Source organism: Sturnira hondurensis, unplaced genomic scaffold (genome assembly GCF_014824575.4).
Source record: "Sturnira hondurensis isolate 20B ecotype Veracruz unplaced genomic scaffold, ASM1482457v3 Scaffold0003681, whole genome shotgun sequence".
Taxonomy (NCBI): Eukaryota; Metazoa; Chordata; class Mammalia; order Chiroptera; family Phyllostomidae; genus Sturnira; species Sturnira hondurensis.
In genome coordinates this window covers 6,900,945-6,920,493 of record NW_028076312.1, presented here as the reverse complement: position 1 = coordinate 6,920,493, position 19,549 = coordinate 6,900,945, and the positions used below count along the sequence as shown (strand labels likewise).

General features: G+C 47.3%; 1 protein-coding gene across 5 annotated transcripts in view; it reads left to right on the top strand.

The window, feature by feature from the left end:
• The window catches only part of CSGALNACT1 (chondroitin sulfate N-acetylgalactosaminyltransferase 1), a 319,616-nt gene that overhangs the window by 237,226 nt on the left and 62,841 nt on the right, over window positions 1-19,549 (top strand). For all 5 annotated transcript variants that reach the window (XM_037042132.1, XM_037042128.1, XM_037042129.1 and 2 more), the window contains exon 3: window positions 3,344-4,263. In XM_037042132.1, the coding sequence (XP_036898027.1) occupies window positions 3,630-4,263 (634 nt within the window). In that variant the 5' untranslated portion in view covers window positions 3,344-3,629. The remainder of the gene's footprint in view (window positions 1-3,343; window positions 4,264-19,549) is intronic.

The window sequence follows — 19,549 nt, the reverse complement described above, 5'->3', positions numbered from 1 at the left end:
CTATTGTACCTTCTTACACAGTATATAGGACATAGTAGGTGTTTCATAAACATTCGTTACAAGGATGGATAACGACAGTGTCCTAGGAGGAGTGGACTATGACTTGGACCCATCGTGGTGCCGTTGCTATGGTATTTGGAGATCAGGGTGGTAGGGTGGTGTCTGGGATGCTCCCTGGGCTGGGCAGGGTGTCAGGGCTGTCAGGCACCTGGAGTCTGAGGAGCCCGTTCCAGGGCTGGGCCCCTTGGCACAGGCCCCACGTCTTCCAGACTCCTTGCCTTAAGGGCTCACTAAGTGCCAGAACTCCCTTAAGCAGCCCCTTGCCTAGATTGTAAGATTGGCAGCAATACCGTTGTGATTGGATGTTCCTTTCAGCCTAATCAAGGAATCCATTGTTTTGGAGAAGAACCATCCTTAGGGATTTGGCCAGGGACAAAAGGCGGCAAAAGCAATTAGTAAGGATGGACATTTAAAAATGCGAGTGGCGAGGAACCAGCTCAGTAACAAGGATTTTCTCCAATTAAAAAAAAAAGGGATATGCATTTCTCTTCTCCCAATGTCCTAAAATTGGCTACTGACAGGGGATTCTTCTTGCTCACCACTCCTCCCCTGTCCCCAACCACCCCCAAGGACCCAGCTAGTCTAAAATCTGGGTGCCTTTTCTAAGTTTCAGAAATAGTAGCACATGCTGCTGTGGTCCCCTAAAGCTATATTTTCACTGTCATCTCTGACTTGTAATAGTGCTTGGTAATTACACGGTGCTTTCCATCTGCAAGTCTGTAAACACATTATAAATGTTAACTCTTTAATTCCCCCAACACCTCTGCAGAGAGAGGGAGAGATTGCGCAGGGCCTTTGCGGCTTAGCTGTTTGTTTGGTCCGGCTGCATCTCTTCGGGGTGTTCTTCCCGAGATGTGGCGGAACCGCTAACGTGCCATCTGCTCTTAAGAACGACGTTCTGTGCTGCCAAATGAAAAGCTTGAACTTTCCATAGAGGCAAGGACCTGAAGGATAAGGCTTCTGACTTCATCAGGCAGGTACTCCCAGCCTCTCCAGTCTGGCCAGTTGTTGCTGTTTTGATTATGGATAAGATTGCTGGAATCGTTAGAAAACGCTTGTCTATAAAAGGATGCAGAATTTCGTGTCTGCCATAGTTTCTGCCTCTGACATTTAAAAGGAGAAATTCATTACTGTTTCTTTGGAAGTAATTTTTATGGCTTTTTATTATTCCTTTTAATAAGTCGTTTATTTCTAAAATCTGTTTTTTTTCTCCTTTTGCATCTGGAAGAATGGAATATTAAAGAACTTTGAAATTTATACTAGTGAATTCCAAAAGCTGAACTAGACTTTAAAGAGACTTATGGAACAGAACAAAGTAATTATCATGTAGCGTTAAGTTTCTTTAGCTTCGGTACATTGCTTCAGCTCACCAACATGATTTCAATTTATTATGCAAATGTGACAATTATTCCATTAAAAATCTGTTAGTAGGATGGTGTGCTTTGTTTCTGCAGCATAATAAATTATGTTGAGAATTTCATTTTTGCTTTTTGATTTGCTTATTTTGTTTTTAATGACAACTCGTTTAAAGTAAAAGTCTTTAAAGTGGCAGAATAATGTGATAATATGTCTTCACTAGTAATTTAATACTTGGGATATAATGAGTTTATCTGAGAGATTTCATTAAAAACAGCAAGGTGCCTGAATACCAAAGCGGAGATGTTTTTAATCACAGAATTATAGTAATTATACAAATCCCAAGATTTCCATCAGACAGCAAAGGCTCGCGGGCTGAACACACACGTTAGACTTGGCGCTAGTAACTGTGTATTGTTCTCAGTTATAGGAAAGAGAATCTTCGGGCCAAGGGAAGTGCTGGAAAGAATGTTGTGTGTTCAATGGTTAACGGCAATTAAGAAATAAACTACTTTGATAACATAATGATATCTGTAAGAGTCACATCACCAGGGGAATCGAAGGGGGACTGTCATGTGTGACCGTGGGGTATAGCGGGTGAATACTTAGATGGTCAATGAGCCTTTATTGTTTACGACCTTGCCAGCATAGAGAGAATGCTAGAAGGAATAGCTCTGTCTTCTCCCAGGGGTCCTGAAGTTCCTAATCCACTGCAGTAAATGGGTCAGACTGCCAGTAAAAAAGAGGATTTTTGGCCCAGATTCTGGTTGGGTGAAGACGAAGTAATAATGTAGTTATCATGTGGCTTATTGAAAATGTCAAATTTTATAAAAAGGCCAGCACATGGTACCCTCAGAGAGCTTTATTTGGTTTAAAAAGAAGTGATAGAAAAAGATGCATCTAGGAAGATTTTTTAAAAACCTCTCTACACAAGAAATGTTTCTGGATCTATTTTCCACTGATAATTGCCTATTTTTTCTGGCTTAGGCTGGTGTTAAGGAAGGGAGCGGTGTGTTGTGTCATGTGCATGATGGGTGGGGGACAGAGGAGGGACGCCTGGGGAAACGGTGAGTTGGGTTGACTCCCATGTTACAGGGGTTTGGAGTTGAGGGGCAGAGCGTGTAGTCAGATGAAAGGCCTGGGGATCCGTCCGGGTGTTTCTGATCAGTATCAGGACACAGAATTCCTCCTAGAGGCTGGAGCAGAGGTAAGCCTGGGGTTTGAGTCCTGCCAGGACAGCGTATCGGGTCCCTGCTCTTCTCCCACCTGCATCCCTTCCTATGGTGACCTCATCGTCCCCTGTCCACAAGCAGAATTGGAGAGGCAGCTGCAAACAACGGTCCCCTGCCCCCTTCTGAATGCTGTTGGCCACATTTACTGTTTGCATGTTTGAACCTCCAGGGCCTTCCCCACTTCCTCAGCAGTTAGCTTGAAGACCACTTTGAGCTTGAGGCCTTCCCTGAATGGGTGCCCACGGGTGAGACCATGTAGGCCTCACCTTTTGCAGCCATGCTTGCTGGGCAAACCCTGGTCAGAGAAGCCCCTGCCTGCAATTTCCAGTGTAATTCAAGTCTTGCTTTTCCCCTTTGAAGCATCAAAATAGTATGTGCCATTGTAGAAAATTTATAAGACACATTGAAGTGTAGAGATACAGAAAAATTATGGTTAATCCTTCTGCCCAGAGAGAATTCACATTTTGCCATCCATGTTTTCTTCTAATCTTGTTCCGTATCCTTTGTTTTCTGTGTACCTTGCTCTGCAAGTGCGTGTTTGCATTCTGATTTACAGACACTTAGCAGTATTTAACCACCTGTCATAAGCATTTTCCAGAAGCCTCAAGGGCAGCCTATTGAATATTGATTACCATTGTGAACATAAGGGTGTTATTATCTTGATTAAGTGTTGCTGTCATTTGGTCTCTTCCCAGGTACCCTACTGTCCTCTGCTGCAGATTTGGAAGGATATGATGGGCACGAGTGTGAGAATTTGGAGGTTTCAGCTTGCTTGTTGCTTCTGCCTGGAAGATCATCCTTTAGAAGCAGGAAAAGTGCTCCTCGTGCCAGTTGACTCCAAGAGACGAGAAGTGTTTTAGAAGGAAATGGATGAAGGGGGCCCCAAACGCATGCTCCCTGCGGTCTAGTCCGGGGAAGCCCTTCCGCGGGGCCCCGACGTTCTGGGATGTCACCAGTGCTGGACGCATAGCTGATTCCTGAATGACGATGGTTCGCCGGGGGCTGCTTGCGTGGATTTTTCGGGTGGCGGTTCTGCTGGTGCTTCTCTGCTGTGCCATCTCCGTCCTCTACATGTTGGCCTGCACTCCCAAAGGCAACGAGGAGCAGCTGGGGCTGCCCCGGGCCAACAGCCCCACGGGCAAGGAAGGGTACCAGGCTGTCCTGCAGGAGTGGGAGGAGCAGCACCGCAACTACATCAGCAGCCTCAAGAGGCAGATTGCACAGCTCAAGGAGGAACTGCAGGAGAGGAGTGAGCAGCTCAAGAATGCGCAGTACCATGCCAGCGATGCTGCAGGCCTGGGCCCCGAGCAGGGCGCCCCTGAGAAAACCCAGGCTGACCTGCTGGCCTTCCTGCACTCACAGGTGGACAAGGCGGAGGTGCACACCGGCGTCAAGCTGGCCACCGAGTACGCCGCAGTGCCTTTTGATAGTTTCACCCTGCAGAAAGTGTACCAGTTGGAGACTGGCCTGACCCGCCACCCCGAGGAGAAACCCGTGAGGAAAGACAAGCGGGATGAGTTGGTAGAAGCTATTGAGTCGGCTTTGGAGACCCTGAACAGCCCTGAGGAGAACAGCCTAAATCAGCATCCTTACACAGCCTCAGATTTCATAGAAGGTTGGCAAGTTTGTGGATTGGGGTAGGAAGTAGGAAAAAAAGGCATCTGGGTCTAGTCCCCCAGGCAGGTCACAGCTGCGGGAGGCTGGCAGTTGGCTCTGGGGATGGCTGGTGGGAAGTTCTGCGTGAGCGACACCAAAGGTATATAGTGTGGTTTCTATTTCTCAGAAACATCTGTTTCCACTTACTTTCTCATGGCAACCGCAGTCATTGAGTGGACAGATTCATTGTTCCTTGGCAGAGGAAAGTAGAACTTGCTTTCTTTTAAAAAAATAAAGAAATAAAGTAAAACAAAATGTAAACATAAAACTTTGAAACCCAAGAGGACTGTGATAGGCAGTTTTAATTTAGCCCTTTTCACAGGCATTTCTCTCTAGACACGGCCTGGTCGTGAGGCCCAAGAACAGGAGAAGGGCAGCAAATGTGCTGTATAGTTCTCACGTTTGCCGCATGCTGTTCTAGGGACTTGACACTTACTAATTCACTTTTTCCTTGTAATGATGCCATTAGGGGATAAGGGAATAGAGGTTCCAATTAAGTAAGTAAATTACCTAAGGTCGCTCAGTTAGTAAGTGATAGAGCCAGGACTTGAACCAGGGAGGTTGGATTGCACAGCCCAAGCCCATAACCGCTAGGTCGCTTTGTGTGGATGGAGCCCAAGGAGCATATGGAAGCTAGTGAGATGAATGAGGTTTCTTTTTTTTTTTTTAAATATTTTATTTATTTATCTTTAGAGGGGAAGGGAAGGAGAGAGGGAGAGAAACATCAATGTATGGTTGCCTCTGCCGAGGACGCACAATGTATCGTGTGTCCCCTGCCGGGAACTGGCCTGCAACCCAGGCATGTGCCCTGACTGGGAATCGAACCGCGATCCTCTGGTTCGCAGGCCCGTGCTCAATCCACTGACCTTTCTTTTTAATAGGCACAGAACAACGTTGTATTAATTTGTGTTTGATTTTTGTCTAACTTCAGAAGAAAGCGGCTTTTCTAGTTTCTTGGAAGACTTGTTTGTATTTTCTTCCTTAATCAAGTTCCCCGTTGTTACTGGTTCAAAATCAGCTAATAATCTGGGAGAGAAAGCGCCTTCAAAGGCATCCAGCTCTTTCCCCTGTTTCTTGACAGAATCCAGTCCAACTTCCCAGACCTGTACAATAGCTGTGTCCAAATGCCCCCTCCCTGCTTAAGCTCTGTACCCACCATCTCCCGTCAGCCTGTAGGCGACACAGCCTCTCTGCAGTTGTGACAGAAATCCTTCCACTGCTGTTTATGCCTGTGTTCTCTTTGGACATTTTCCTGTCTCGTGATTTCCCCCCGACTTTGTATGTGAATTATAAATTCATGTAATTTTGTGATAGTGTCATTTTTCATAGACGTAGAGTGAGGGCAAGAAATCTTTTACAAGACCAAGCTTTTGGTGTCAGGATTTTTTTTTTTTTACTCACTTATATGAGGTATTAAAAATGCCTGGCACATTCAGCAGCTGCAAGTATAAATTCATGGAGAGCACTCAGACTCTGAAATACCATGATGATGCAGCCTCAGATTTTACAGTGTCCCAGAATTTATGGAACATTTCCACATATATTATCTTTCCCTAGCTGACCCCTAGGGAAATCATTAAACATCCTTAAAAATGAATCCCGGTTGCCACTGGCCCTGAATTATGCTATGAAAGCTGTCCGCATACAAAGCAATTTTAAAAGAACTCCATTACAAGTCAGAGTGTACAATTTGGAATGTTTACCCCTATGATTTTTAACCTGTGTTCATAGTTGAAATCTCCTCCTGCTTTTCTCACACGTCTTAATACGTGAGGACTGTTGTTCTCGATGGCCGTGACACAGGCCTCTTGCCCCCAAGTGTGTTTGCCCTGAGATATGGCTGACTTCCTGTCGGAGGTGTTGCGACCCTGGCCACGGCTGCACCGTGCTGGTTTCACGGGCAGCGCACGCGAAACAGATCGAAGCAGATCAATCCACATGCACTTTCCAAATGTGGTGAAAGTCTGGTCAGTGCTCTTCACATGATGAGTGACTAGGCACACCCGCTTTAAATACACAGGGGTGGGTAAGAGTAGGTTTACAGCTGTGAGGACGCGAAACGGAGTTTATTCTTGGGTTGTAATTAATTATTTTCCATATGAACAACTGTGAACCTACTCTCGCCCATCCCTGTATTGACACGTATTTGACTGTCATCAGAAGCAGTTTCCTTCATTGTTGCGCTCTTGTGGCAAAATATTGTGGAGGCAATCTTTCACAGTCTCGGGCAACGGGGCATTTGAGAGGTGCCACTAGTCAGAGGAAGTTGCAGGAAGGCAGAGATAAATTCAGCGGAAGGAGTAATTCTGAAACAGTGCTGTTTCAGAACAAAGCAGGTCTCCTGTGACCACAAGGATTAACTGACGGCTGCTGGGCCAGGGCTGGAATTCGCACTGCTAGCCTCAGAGGCGGTTGGACCGAATTACCTTTGAGGACCTTCCAATCCTGATTTATGATTCTTCGATCTATACCTAGTTAAGGAGCGAGAAGGGGGATGGAAAGGGTCTCATTTGAAATCTGTTTTCTGTGATGAGTTAGAGCAAGTGACAATCTTATAAGGGTGAAGTACAATACATCTTTGGAATAACGTGTTTGGGTCTCTAAGCATAACCTTAGAGAGAGGTTTTGTGTTTGGGAGTTAGTGGGCCGACAGTCGGGGCAATTTAGAAGTCCATGGGAACATTCTAGCTTACTACCAGGATGTTCTACACTCTCACAGCTTTAAACAAAGGCGACAGATTTGCTGAACCCTGAACTCATACAGTAAACACGGGGATTCTTTGTGCTTACAGAAACGTAATCAAAGCCCTGGAATGCTTCCAGATGCTGATAGGTACATAAAACCAGAGGCTAACTGTGAGGCAGGTGGCGTGACGATGTGAGTGTGGGAAGCTGTGCGACTCGACCAACACACTTAAGCTCCTTGAGCCTCAGTTTCTGCATCTGTCGATAGGAGACTGGACCTGGACGTCCCCCAAGGCCTGGCCAAACCCCGGCCTTCTGCACAGTACAAAGCGCTGCTTCCACTTCTGTTCTTCTTCGCTTTGCCAGGCAGCCACGCCCGAGACGCTCTGCCAGACGCTCTGCCTGTTGACCGAGGACACGCCCCCTCCCCTTTGGGAACTTCCTCCATAAAAGGAGGAATTCAAACAGATTGTTCATAGTTTGGTCTGATTGCGTCCACTTCCTACAATTCTGTGAAGCTTGCGAAGGGAGAATACCACCTTGACGACTATCTAATTTATTATCTATATTGATTTAATCCTTATGTATCTCTAATATACAGAGGGTGCAATGCCTGCCTCCTTTTTCTTTCCCCAGATGTTTCATTGGCACTGATTTTTGTGTTGGATTCTCACACGAACTTTTTTTTAAACAACCATCTGGGAAAAGCAGTCCGAGTAGAAAATCGTGACCAGACCCTGTGCCTTTGGACACCTATGTGTCTCCTCGAGGCAACGGAAACCCCTTCCTCGCACATGTGGTTCAGTTGCTCCTTCGGTACGGGGTGTACAGGCTCTGAGCGGCACAGCTTGGGGCTTGGACTTTGTGTTTCGAAACAGAGCTCTCAGCTGTACGTTTGATGGCCATAGAACAGTTTGGCTTTTGAATTACTCCACTCTTACGATCCAGACATCTGATCGTGTGAATGCTGTGCGAGGCATCTGTGACTACTGACCCCATGGGGCCGCCCTTGGTCGCCAGCCCGTGCAACCCACCGTCCTGCAGCTTTTGCGGGGTTAGTGGTGGCGGGAGAGGGTCAGACACTGGAAGGCTTGATTTGGGCTGATGTGGAGCCAAGCTGTGATCCACTAGAAAGTGAAGGTTTCGAGGGCACCCTACAATGTATTTTAAAATGAGGCTATAGAAAGAACTATACAACTTCAGTAGCTGCCTGCACAGTAATCCCAACATTCCGTGCTCTGCAGCCAAGCCCTCGTGCTTTCTGGGGAGCGAAGGCAAGGCGTGGAGATCCTGAGCTTTTGACTTCCATTGTCTGTCTCATCATAACCTCTAAGGGACACCCTGTGACAGCCTTGCTGAAGAGCTTTTAGACAAGTCAAATCCAGTTCCAGGCCCTGGGTGCTTGGAGAGCAAGGTACTTGGGACTGTGAGGATGTATGGTGTGCTTCTTTGTTGACAGCTTTGTGACTTGCGGTAGAGATGGTGAGCTGGGCATTCACATGCATTTCTGGGCCTCTGGGGAGTGGTGCGGTGTGGAAATACACCAGAGCGGGCATTCTGCCCAGTGGGTGGGCCTAGCCTGTGTTTGGAAGAGAGCGTGGTGTGGGGAGACCAGCTGGCAGGCAGGACAGTGAGGGGACTTCAGGTCCTGAGTTGCCCCAGTTCTCAGCTGACATCTCCAGGGGAGCAAGGGCAGCAGAGCTCAGGGCGGCCCTCCTGAGCCCCTCCCACTGCCGTGCCCTGGACCCACCGCAGTGGTCTGCTGCTGAGTTCCGAACTGACCAGCGTTCCCATCCCCTCACCCTGTCCCCTCTATTCCACTTGCTCCCACAAATCTCCTCATTTGTTTCTAATTGCCTTAATTTCCTTTTAGGAGAGAGAAATGCTCATTCTGAAAAAAGGTGTGAAGCTTAAGTGCAAATAAACGGTTTGAAGCTACAGTTTGGAGAGTGAGTTCTTCCCTTGGTGAGGGGGAGAGAGAGTGGCCCAGCCCCGTGTTTGCCACTGGGAGGAGCCCCGCCCCCCAGCCCTGTGCAGAAGAGCCCGGCACTAGAGTGAATGCTTTGCTGTCCCAGAATATTTTGAAATCCTCAATATGTTTTGAACAAGGGACCCCACCTCTTCTTTTTGCCCTGAGCCCTGCCGTCTAGATTGTACATGCAAGGTCGGGAGAACAGGAAGAGAGAGGAAGGCAGAGTTAGAAGATTAGCTGTGAAGTCTGACGTGTGTGGAGCGGCCCCTGTGCTGGCCCTCAGTGGGCGGGGCACACAGAACCGTGTGTGACAGACATCCTGTGTGTACGGGGCCTTTTGTTGCAAGACTGCAGAAGTTGGCAAGTCGGACTTTGTTTTGTGATGCTTGTTAGTATTTCTGTCATACTCCTTCAAAGCAACTTTGTTATCGGGATTTTAAAAAATATTTGAGGTACCATTTTCTTCAAGCCTTTGTTTTGTATTACGAATGGGCTGCTAGAGAGCACTTGTGATGCTCTGGGTGTGCAAGACGGAGGGGCTTGGCTTCAGCCAGAGCGGCGAGAGCAAAGGCTGGGTGGGGAGAGGGCCAGACCTAGGCCCTCACACAGATCCGAAGGACACGTGCTCTGTGGGAGTGGGAGGGGTGGGCGAAGGTAGGGAGGCAGGTGGCCACCCTCACGTGAATGTGCAGCCCCGCAGGTGTGGCAGGGGCTGCTGCTCACACTTCAGCCTGTTCAGCCAAGTTGGGTAGGAACTGATGTTTACAGAGAGGGTCTGTAGTTTTTAATCAGACCCCTAGTTGGTCCTCCGTGGGGAACACAGGTGAGGTCCTGCCCCATGGCTTAGTCAGCACGCGTGGGTGGGCACCTGCACTGTGTGCAGACCGGGGTGGGGGTGGGGGGGTGGGCAGGAGAGGAGAATAAAGCCAGGCCTCAGACCCGAAGACCGCGGTTAAACACACTCGGGGACTAAACTCGGAACGACTGAGGGTTCAGTTGGGGGAACTTACTCTTAGTCAGTGGGCTTCAGAATTGGTGGCGGGGACACAAGCTCAGGCAAGATGTTGGGGGAGGTGGGACTAAGCCCGTCTTGAAGGGCCAGAAGAGGTTACTGCGGAGGGAACGAGGTGGGGGACAGGTTGGTGGCAGAGGGTGGGCTACCAGAAAGCCAACTGACTCAGGACTGGGGTTGTGGTGCAGGGTTGGGGTGGAGACCAGTTTAGCCAGCAAGCAGGACCCCAGTCGCTCGGGCTGTAGCTCACAAGGCACCACAGTGCTGGGCACAGGAGCTCGGCTTGCAGGGATTGTCTGTGTGGGGGGTTTGAAGGTTCTTCCTTCTCAGAAGGCGGGGAGCTCGGCTCCAAGTCCCATGTCACCCAGCACCTCCCCTCACGTGTGTGGGTCACATGTGCTCAAGCAACGGCAGCATCGTGGAGGCCCCGGGGGTCAGAGAGGGGGCTGCCCTTGTTTTTCGCGCTGACCTCATGCCTGCACCAGGCACTGTTTCTGACCTTTTGCAAACACTAATTGTAGCCCCTCCTCCACTAGGGAGGTGGACACTCTCATTATCTTTATTTTGTCAATGTCGAGTCCAAAACCCAAAGTGGTTGAGTAACATCCCCAAGGTCACTCTGCTGGAGAGCAACAGGGCCAGGATTCTAGAACTTTAGAGATTAGCGCCTCACCGTGTGGCCTGTCACCTCCCTGGGGTCTCAGACACACACAATGCACGTGGCATCTCCAGTCCCACAGTGATGTGAGAAAATATTTTAAAAACACACGCAAGGCTTGCAGACCCCCTTGGGAGAGGTCCTACCCTGGTGAGTTGTAGAAATTTTCTTGGGAAGAAGTTTTCATAGGAAGAGAAGGAGAACATGAGCTCCTAGGGGAGACAAGCGGAGACACAGGAAGAAGCTGCAGGAGACGAATGGTGCACTTCACCGAGGGAAGGGCGTGCGGCGTCCAGGGGCCTTTAGCACAAAAAGCTTTGTTTAAATGGCCCAGACATGTGTTTTTTCTCAGAATTCTGGAAAGGAGCAGGGAGTTGAAAGAGTCAGGAGAGAACGTTGAATTCAGGACTAGTTGGGCTCCCTTCAGGGTTGTTTGGGGTGTTGTCTGTTCCTTAAGGGAAGAGATGGGGCTTACATTTCTGTTCTATTCTCCAAAACATACAACTTTCCTAGATTGGGATTTTACATAAATTTACGGTGTAGGCCACGCTGGAGGACTCCAAGATCTGACCCCAACTTCCCTCTTCACTTCCTGCTGCTCCTTCCTGCCCTCCCCTCCTGCCACCGAAGTCTTCCTGTTTGCTGTGTGCCCTGCCATTCCTCTGCCCTGTGCACACTCCTCTGCTGGGAAAGCTGGGCTCCTGTCCTGGCCCCGGGGCCAAGCATGGGACTTGCTGTCAGACATCCCGCCTGAAATCTATTCTGATGCGTCCCGCAGGAAGTTCTCTCTCATTGTCCCCAGGTAGTATATCCTGCTCAAGGGCACTTCGCATTCCCTGTCTAGGTCTGTAGTTCTCTGTTTCCACGCAGCCAGTCTTTACTGACAACTTCCAGCAGCAGGAATCGATACACAGTAGTTTTTTTATTCATGAATTGCAGGGCCTTCATGCCATCTTTCCCTTTTGGGAACCAGCTAAATGAGCCTTGGGGAAGTCTCACTCCACCAAGGTCCCCCTGCCCGTACCTGGAGGTCCCTGGCCTCACCCCCCACCCCCGTCTTTGTACCCCTTGTATGCGGTCCACTCCCAGGGGGCCGGTCCATGTCTGATTCAGCTTCCAACTCCCATACTCCTTGTACACACTGCACAATCAACATGTGTAAAAGAAATTGCTTGAGACCTTTGGAAGAAAAGTTTATATAAAATCTAAGGTATACACAATGCTCACCTTACAAATCCGCTCTGCTCTTAAAGTTCCATTGTAAATTCGTGTTTAGATTGGAGGATATTTTCCCTTGAAGTGATCAGTCAGTTGGGCTTGGTTCCTAGAACAGACGGCAAAGCTGATTTGCTCTAAACTCAAGAACACAAATGCCAGGGGATAAGCGGGTGTAGAGGGTCCCTTCTTTAAAAAGTTATTTTTGGGCCCTGGCTGGTGTAGCTCAGTGGATTGAGCATGGGCCTGAGAACCACACAATCGTGGTTCAATTCCCAGTCAGGGCACATGCCTGGGTTGTAGGCCAGTTCCCAGCAAGGGACTCACGAGAGGTAACCATACATTGATATTTCTCTCCTTCTCTCCTTTAAAGATAAATAAATTTAAAAAATCTTTAAAAAATGTGGACATTTGCTATATAAAAAAATAAATAAAATAAAATAAAAAGTTATTTTTATTTTCTCCCCTAGGTTTTACTAGTACGCTCTCAATGTAGTACCTATCACTAAAACCACTTTTAAAACCTTTTCACTTTGAAATATTTTAGGATTATAGCAGTTGCAAAAATAGCACATAGGGCCCCTGTACAGTTCACCAGCTTCCCTCAGTGTTATAGTTCTACATAACGGGGCAGTTCTCCAAACTGGATGGTAGCGTTGGTACAATACTGTGAACTGAATGATGCCTCGGTTTGGTTTTGTGCGGTTTTTGTGTGCCTCCCACTGGCTGTTGTCCGAGCTCCTTAGATCTGTAGCTTGGTGTCTGTCATTCATTGTGGGCAATTCTGAGCCAGCATTTCTTCGGCCATTTCCGTGCCCCATTCTTTCTGTCTCTTCTGGAATTCCAATCCCATACCTGCTCCGCTGCTCCACACTGTTTCATAGCTCTCGGATGTTCTGGTTTTTTTGTGTGTGTTTCCACTTTTTTTCTTGTTGTGTTTCAGTTTGGGTAACTTTTAGTGACCCACCTCAAGTTCACTGATTCTTTCCTCAGCAGAGAGAAGGCTACTAATGGGTCCCTCCAAGGCATTCTTTATCTCTTTTACTGTATTTCTAATTTCTAGCACTTCCATTTGATTCTTACAGTTTCCATCTCTCTGCTGGAGTTCCCCATTTGATCACACATGTTTTCCAGTTTTTCCATTAGATAAAATTTTTCCATTTCTTTTAACATATTAATTATAATTTAAGTTTTCTCCTGTATAATTCTAACGTATTTGGTATCCCTGGGCCTCATTCCTTTGTAGTTCTAACTCTTGCTTTCTTTTTTTCTTGCCTTTTCTGATGTCTCATAATTTTGTTGAAAACCAGATGTCCTGTGCAACTAGTAGAAACTGAAATAAATAGTGTTTATGCCTGGAGAGGGCACTCTTTTCTTTTTCCAGGGTTTTTAGTGTGTTGTGTGGATATGAGGATGAGTTCATCAAGTCAGGACTTGGGCTGGGTGTGAGTTTTGTTGCTGTTAGGGTTACCCTCAGTGCACCCCATGCTTTAAATTCCGCTGGTGATACTTTGCATCTACAGGAGGGAAGTGTTTTTGCCTGAGGCTGTCTGCTCAGCCTGCAGCTTAGGGGTTCCCTCTGCACTGAACCTTCAGGGTCTTCTCCTTGTGCTTCTCTCCTGTCCCTTCGCAGCGGTTCTGCTGTGACTGGTTATTCGGGTCCCTTGGCTTAGCTGTGCAGCACAGTGCGGGGTGGGGCCATCTCCGAGGTTCCAATTGAATCTCGGGCCTAAACAGGCACCGCATCCCTGGGTCTCCAGGTGTTCTGCTGCCCCACTGCAGGTAATAAGGCCTTTTTTACTCCTCCTTCCCCCCAACTCCGTGAGTTTTCACCAGTTCCCTGAGGGTGACAGCGTTCCTTGCCCTTTCCCCACTCCTAAAGTTTTGGTTCCCGAGGGGAGACAGTAGAGATGGGTTTGGGAGAAGTGTCTCGCCTCCCCCCACGCGGCTGCTGCTCCCCACACCTGGGCCTGCACCACGTGGGCACTCTCTAATTTCTCCGCAAATACCCCGTGAGGTTCCGGGAGACAGAGCCCGTGGAGGAGCCCAGACTTCTGGAACCCCAGGGGCTTCCCTGGCCTGCCAGCCTGCACTTGGCCTTCATCCTTTTGTTCATTTCTTCTTACCAGTGTCCAGTTGCCTCTTCTCTCTCTGCAGGCCCCTGTCTGTTCTCAGATTTTGGGCCAGCTGTTTGTTCCGTGACCTCAGCTCTCCATTAAGTTCAAAAAGGCTTGCACTTGAAAATGGTCTGGCTCTGTTTTTGTTGCAAGTGATGCTTCTTCAAGTTCATTACATCCTGGAGTGGAAGCAGAAGTGTGAAACCACTTTTTAAAGTAATCATTTAAAACCTATTGATTCCTTTGTCTACTTCCATTTCCATACAAATCAATAATCTCTTCTTACAGTCTGGTTTCGGGCACCACGCACAGTCTAGCAGTTTGACAGAACTGACTTGCGTTGATGTTACCTGTGGATGGGGATGTCGTGGTCACATCCCAAATCCGGCAGTTTGTCATCTGCTTTACTTTAATGAAAACCTCAAATTCCATGACCTCTTTCCTGTGGCCATGAATCAAAGAAATGACATTGTTGCCTAAAACCCTACCTTGTAACTGTATATCTGTCATTTGTTTGAGTTTTTAATGTTCAAGTGATGGGCGCTTGGATTTCATCTGTCAGATGCCGTGTCATCATAAAAGTCAATTTATGCTGATAGTGATGAGGTATCCTTTACAAGCACACTTCCCCAGATACCCCAAATATCTCCTTCCTTTGCTGCTTTTCATCTTGGTCTATACCCAGAGTCCCTGGTGTCCTCACACCAGTGTTGGCATAAGTCCTACCGTAGCTGGGCTGGAAAAGGTAAAACGGTAGGAGAGGGAAGGGAAAAGATAATATCTTGTCCCCACCTCAAATAGCCACCCGTTTCTGCATGTCCCTTCCCCTGCAGGTCTGGGGACACATTGGTGGTGGTGGGGCAACACCCACTGCTCACCACTTTATCTGCACCCTGCACAAACCCTTGGTTAGGAAATAAAGCTAAGACTTTAACACCCTGGGGGACTGTACACTCCCTTCTAATCCTCTTCTTCCTGTGGGTCCCTGTCCCAGGCAGTCACTGCTGCTTCCCTGCCCCTCCCCCCCAACTGCCACCTCCCACTCCTGTGCCCATCCTCAAGGTCTGGAGCCCATCATGCCCTATAAGCCATTGGAGTCATTGCCAGTGACTTAGAGTTCCCTAGTGCCCAGCCTGCCACCTGTCTGGTGGGGGAGGGGCAATTCCTTTTCCCGTTCAAAAAGTTATTCTACCTTTTGAAGTCCTAACTGAACGGATTTCCCTGTTAGGTGCTAGAGCCAATTTCTATGGCACTATAGATGCTGCACTGCAGGCACGCTATGGGTTACAGAGGTTTCTGTGGGCTGGTCTGAGGACTTCGCCACCCAAATAGATCATATTGCTTCTGTGACTTCTGAGTGACTTCAAGGTAAATGTTTGAACACAACCCATTTATAAATAAAGGACTGTTACCCGACCCCCACCCGAATTTCCTCTGCCCTGTAAATGTCTCTGGGAGCAGCCAGCATTTCTCTGCACAAGTCAGAATGTATTTGACTTACCAGGAAAGGGAGCTGGGGGGGTGGGCAGTGCTGAGACCGTCCTGACTGTAAGCAGCAGACAGGGGCCTCGAGGCAGCTGTCCTGTCTCTCCATCTGTTTCCGTCAGGTTGCTGATCAGAAATCTACGTCTGCAGGGTGAGGTGGGCTTGTTCTTCAGAGAGATAGGTCTGCTGAGCCTTTTGGCCAGATGGCTTCATTCTCGTCGTAGGACCTCCAGGAGCTGAGGTGGGAGAGGGGTAAACACCAGGGTGACTCCATCCTGGAAATGCTTACCCGAATCCTCCCTGGCTCTCCTTCTGCCTCCAGCCTGCGGTTTTTACTCTTACCGTAGACGGAGCAAAGGAATAGACCTTTCCAGCCTCGGAGAGGGCTCTTTGGTTTGTTAAGTACAATTCTGAGAGGTGACTTCACGTGGAGCTTTTTGTAGGGGGAGTACTGATGGTAGAGAGCAGGACTGAGAGGAAATTAAGTTGCAGGAGGAGGTAATTAGGTTGAGCACCACTTGAATGAACTTCAGAGCTTGTTAATGCAGGAATAGATGGGTAATGGGAGTGAGTGAGACTTATGCTTTGAGAGTTTTAAAGGCTTGGATGTTAAGTGGTCTGTTCATGCATTGGACATGCTCTATGTAACAGACATTGTCAGGGGTGGGGACGGACAAGGTTGCATACACAGTCCCTGTGGGAGGGAGCCCCATGGCCCAGTGGGAGGGACACCCATGTACACACGAGAGGAGAGCAGAGTCACACCTTAGGTAAGTGGTGCCAGGAGAGAGAATTACCCACAAGGTGGCACGGTCAGAAATTATCAAGGGTTTTGCATGGTGTCCTAGGGTTTATACACTAGTCTACCCTATGGGACAAAATGCTAAAATGTTAAACACACAGGTACTACATGACCCAACAGTTCTACTCGAGAAATGAGGACATATATTCACCCAAAAACTTGTACACGAATGTATGTGGTAGGATTGTTCATAATAGCCAAAATAGTGGAACATCCCAAATGTTCGTAAGTACGCAGACTAATACACAAAATGTGACGTATCCATACAACAGAGAATTATTTGTCATAGAAATGACACACATTACAGCACAGACTTTTCTTGAAAACATGCTGAGTGAAAAACTGCAGATACAAAAGGTGGCATATATTGTGATTCTGTTTACATGAAATGTCCAAAACTGGCCAAGCTGTAGAGATGGAAAGTGGAGTATGGTTGCCTGGCAGGTGGGGGGGGGGGGGCGTGAGGCGCGATTGCTGATTGGTCCAGGGTTTCTTTTTGGGGGGAGCTGAGTGCTCTCAACTTAGATTGTGGTTGCACAGCTAGGCAAATATAGTAAAAAATGTGACTGGTATGTTCTAAACAGTAAAGTGTTTGCTTTGTGAACTATATCTCAGTAAAGCCAATTATAAATAAATAAAAATATATATGACATGATCTTTGTTCTCCAAAAAGGTGGGGGTGAATGCTAGGAGACTAATGAGGAGAACAGGTGACGAAGGCCCCGGAACTGAGGCTGTGGCACTGGGGTGGGGAGGAGGGAGGCTAAGTTTGTTCAGGAGGTGGGGATTCCTCACTGCTAACCATGAGCTCCTAGGGGTTTCCACAGGCATTTCTCAAGAGTGTTTAGTGAATAAGCTACTAGGAACACATTTGTATCATGGCTTTTTCACAAAAAAATTGAAGGCTGCTGTGATATTTATTGATGTAAAATCTCTTTCCTGCTTGTGTAAGTGCTAAATCACATCTTTCTTGCATAGGGGGGCAGGGGCTGGTGGACAGGCTGCAAGAAGGAAGAGCTAAATTTGCTTTTACTCTAAGGTTAATTCAACAGACAGGAACATGAGAAATCTGTTTTCAAGTTTCTGACCAGGGAGTCCACCGACTGCCTTAAAAACAAACTTCCAATTTGGAACTCATTCTCCAGACATGCCTTCATTAGTTTGAAGCTAAACGTCCAAGCACGAGAACTGAAAGCACGTGAGCCACTGCTGGGCGGTGGCTGTCAGAGCGGGGCCCAGAAGCCGGGCTGGCAGGAGCAGCTGCGAGACCAAACACAGCTGGGCCTCCAGCTGGTGGTGAGGAGGAGCAGCCACCCCAAGAAAGCCTGCAGGGCGAAACCAACTGAGATGGGAGCAGGAGAAGGCTTGGCTGCTGCCAGTTGGCTGGGCGGCCCAGGCAGATGGCACAGAGTTCAAGGGCCTGGACGGACACTGACAGAGGTCAGGGGTTCAACTCGACACCAGGAAACAGGAGATTAGATCTGAACCAGGACATCAGGAATAGCGTGCCAGAACCGAAGAGGCTGGTGGCTTTGCTGCGTAGCATTTGCTGAACCTTCGCTGTGTGTCAGGCATGACCCAAGGGGATGTCAGTCCATCTCAGGCTGGGGGCTGCGTGCTTCTCGGAAAGGAGCCTTCATGATTTCAAGGAGGTAATACTTTGTTACTTGAATCCTGTGAATTTCTGGATAACACTTTCTAAAGGATTCTCAAAAGGTGCCAGTGTTCCTATAAGGCTATACAGTTCATAAACGTGTTATTCATTTTCAAGTTCACGGCTGAACCTCCTCAAATGATGATTATGGTCAATAAGTAAATAGAGTTTATTAATAGTACAAAGTGTACTTTGGCCTTTCTTCTGTGTTTAATGAAACCATTAATCTCTGAAACCTCTACCCACAAACTAAATTGCACTGGAATTCGTGAAAAACAGCAGGCTGTGTAGCCTCATACAAAGTGAATGGGTATAAAAGTATGACTTAGCCCCCTTCCGTTAGGCGCCAAAGTTACTCAGAGTCAGTCATGTCTTTTGGAGAGAGAAACAGAGACACACATGAAATGCTGAGAGTGGAATCGAAAAAGACCTTGTTTTATTTGGTTAGAGAATCACATGTGCACCATACAAGTTCTCGCTTAACCTTAAATCCAGATAAACATTGTGAAAGATAAATGGGCAAAAGATATAAACAGATCACAGAAGAAGAGAGATGAGTGTCTGATACACATATGAAAAAGTGAGAAATAGATACAAGTTAAGACAAAAGTAGCATGTTAAATTGCCACCCTTCAAAAAGTGACAACACATGACACTGGTGAGGTGAAGTGAACATTTATCCTGAGTAATGACAGTATACATTAATTCAACCATTGTGTGAGGTAGTTTGTATCAAGAGCCTTTGAAATGTTTATGCCTTTCCCAGTATTTTTATTTCTGAGAACTTATCCTCAGAAATGACCATGAATCTTTATGTCAGGAATGTTCATCATAGAATTATTTTTAATAGCGAGTAAGTAGAAATGACCCAAATGTCTGACAACAGGAGACTGGAAACATCATGTGGGTTGATGAGGTGGAACACTGTGTGGCAAGTAAAAATCACTTACTTGGTAACTGTTGAGCAAAATGGGTCAAAGCCTAGGCTGTGAGAAAAACTATAATTCTAATTGTGAAAATAATGATAAAGATTACATCTTTGTAAGGAAAAAATTGAGAGGGTGAAAATACTGTATCAAAGCATTTGTGGTTTTTATCCTCAGTGGTGGAAATATAGGTGATGCTGTGTTTTTCAGATATTCTACTTTGAAAATTTGTTGTTCTTATATTTCGCAAAAAGATACGTAACACTGCTTGAGTGGTGTTGACATGGTTTAAAAAAGAAACAATGTTTGACTTCTTCATAGTGAGAAAGTCTGGGAGTTGAAACAGACATAGAGTTCCAGGTGGTATTAGTGCACTTCTTCCTGCTTCCTGGCCCATTGGAAGAATTCAGAAGGAAAAAAAAAAATTGTAGACCACTTTCTCAATCTCAACTGACCTTCACCCTAAATAACAAGACTGGAGGAGGCAGCCAGCCTGTGAAGGTGAAGATTGTTTTTAGGAAGGTGATTGCCAAGGCCACCAGTGGCCATTGGGACCAATTTGATGCCAACAGGAGTCCCTCATTTTGGGTGTGGTGAAGGGGAAACTATTTAGTGCAGACAGCTCCAGATAATACAGCAGGCTGTGATGCAGCACCCCTGGGAATGGCTCAGGTCACCACTGAGTGTTTCCTGATAGAATCTGTCCTGTAACTCAGCCT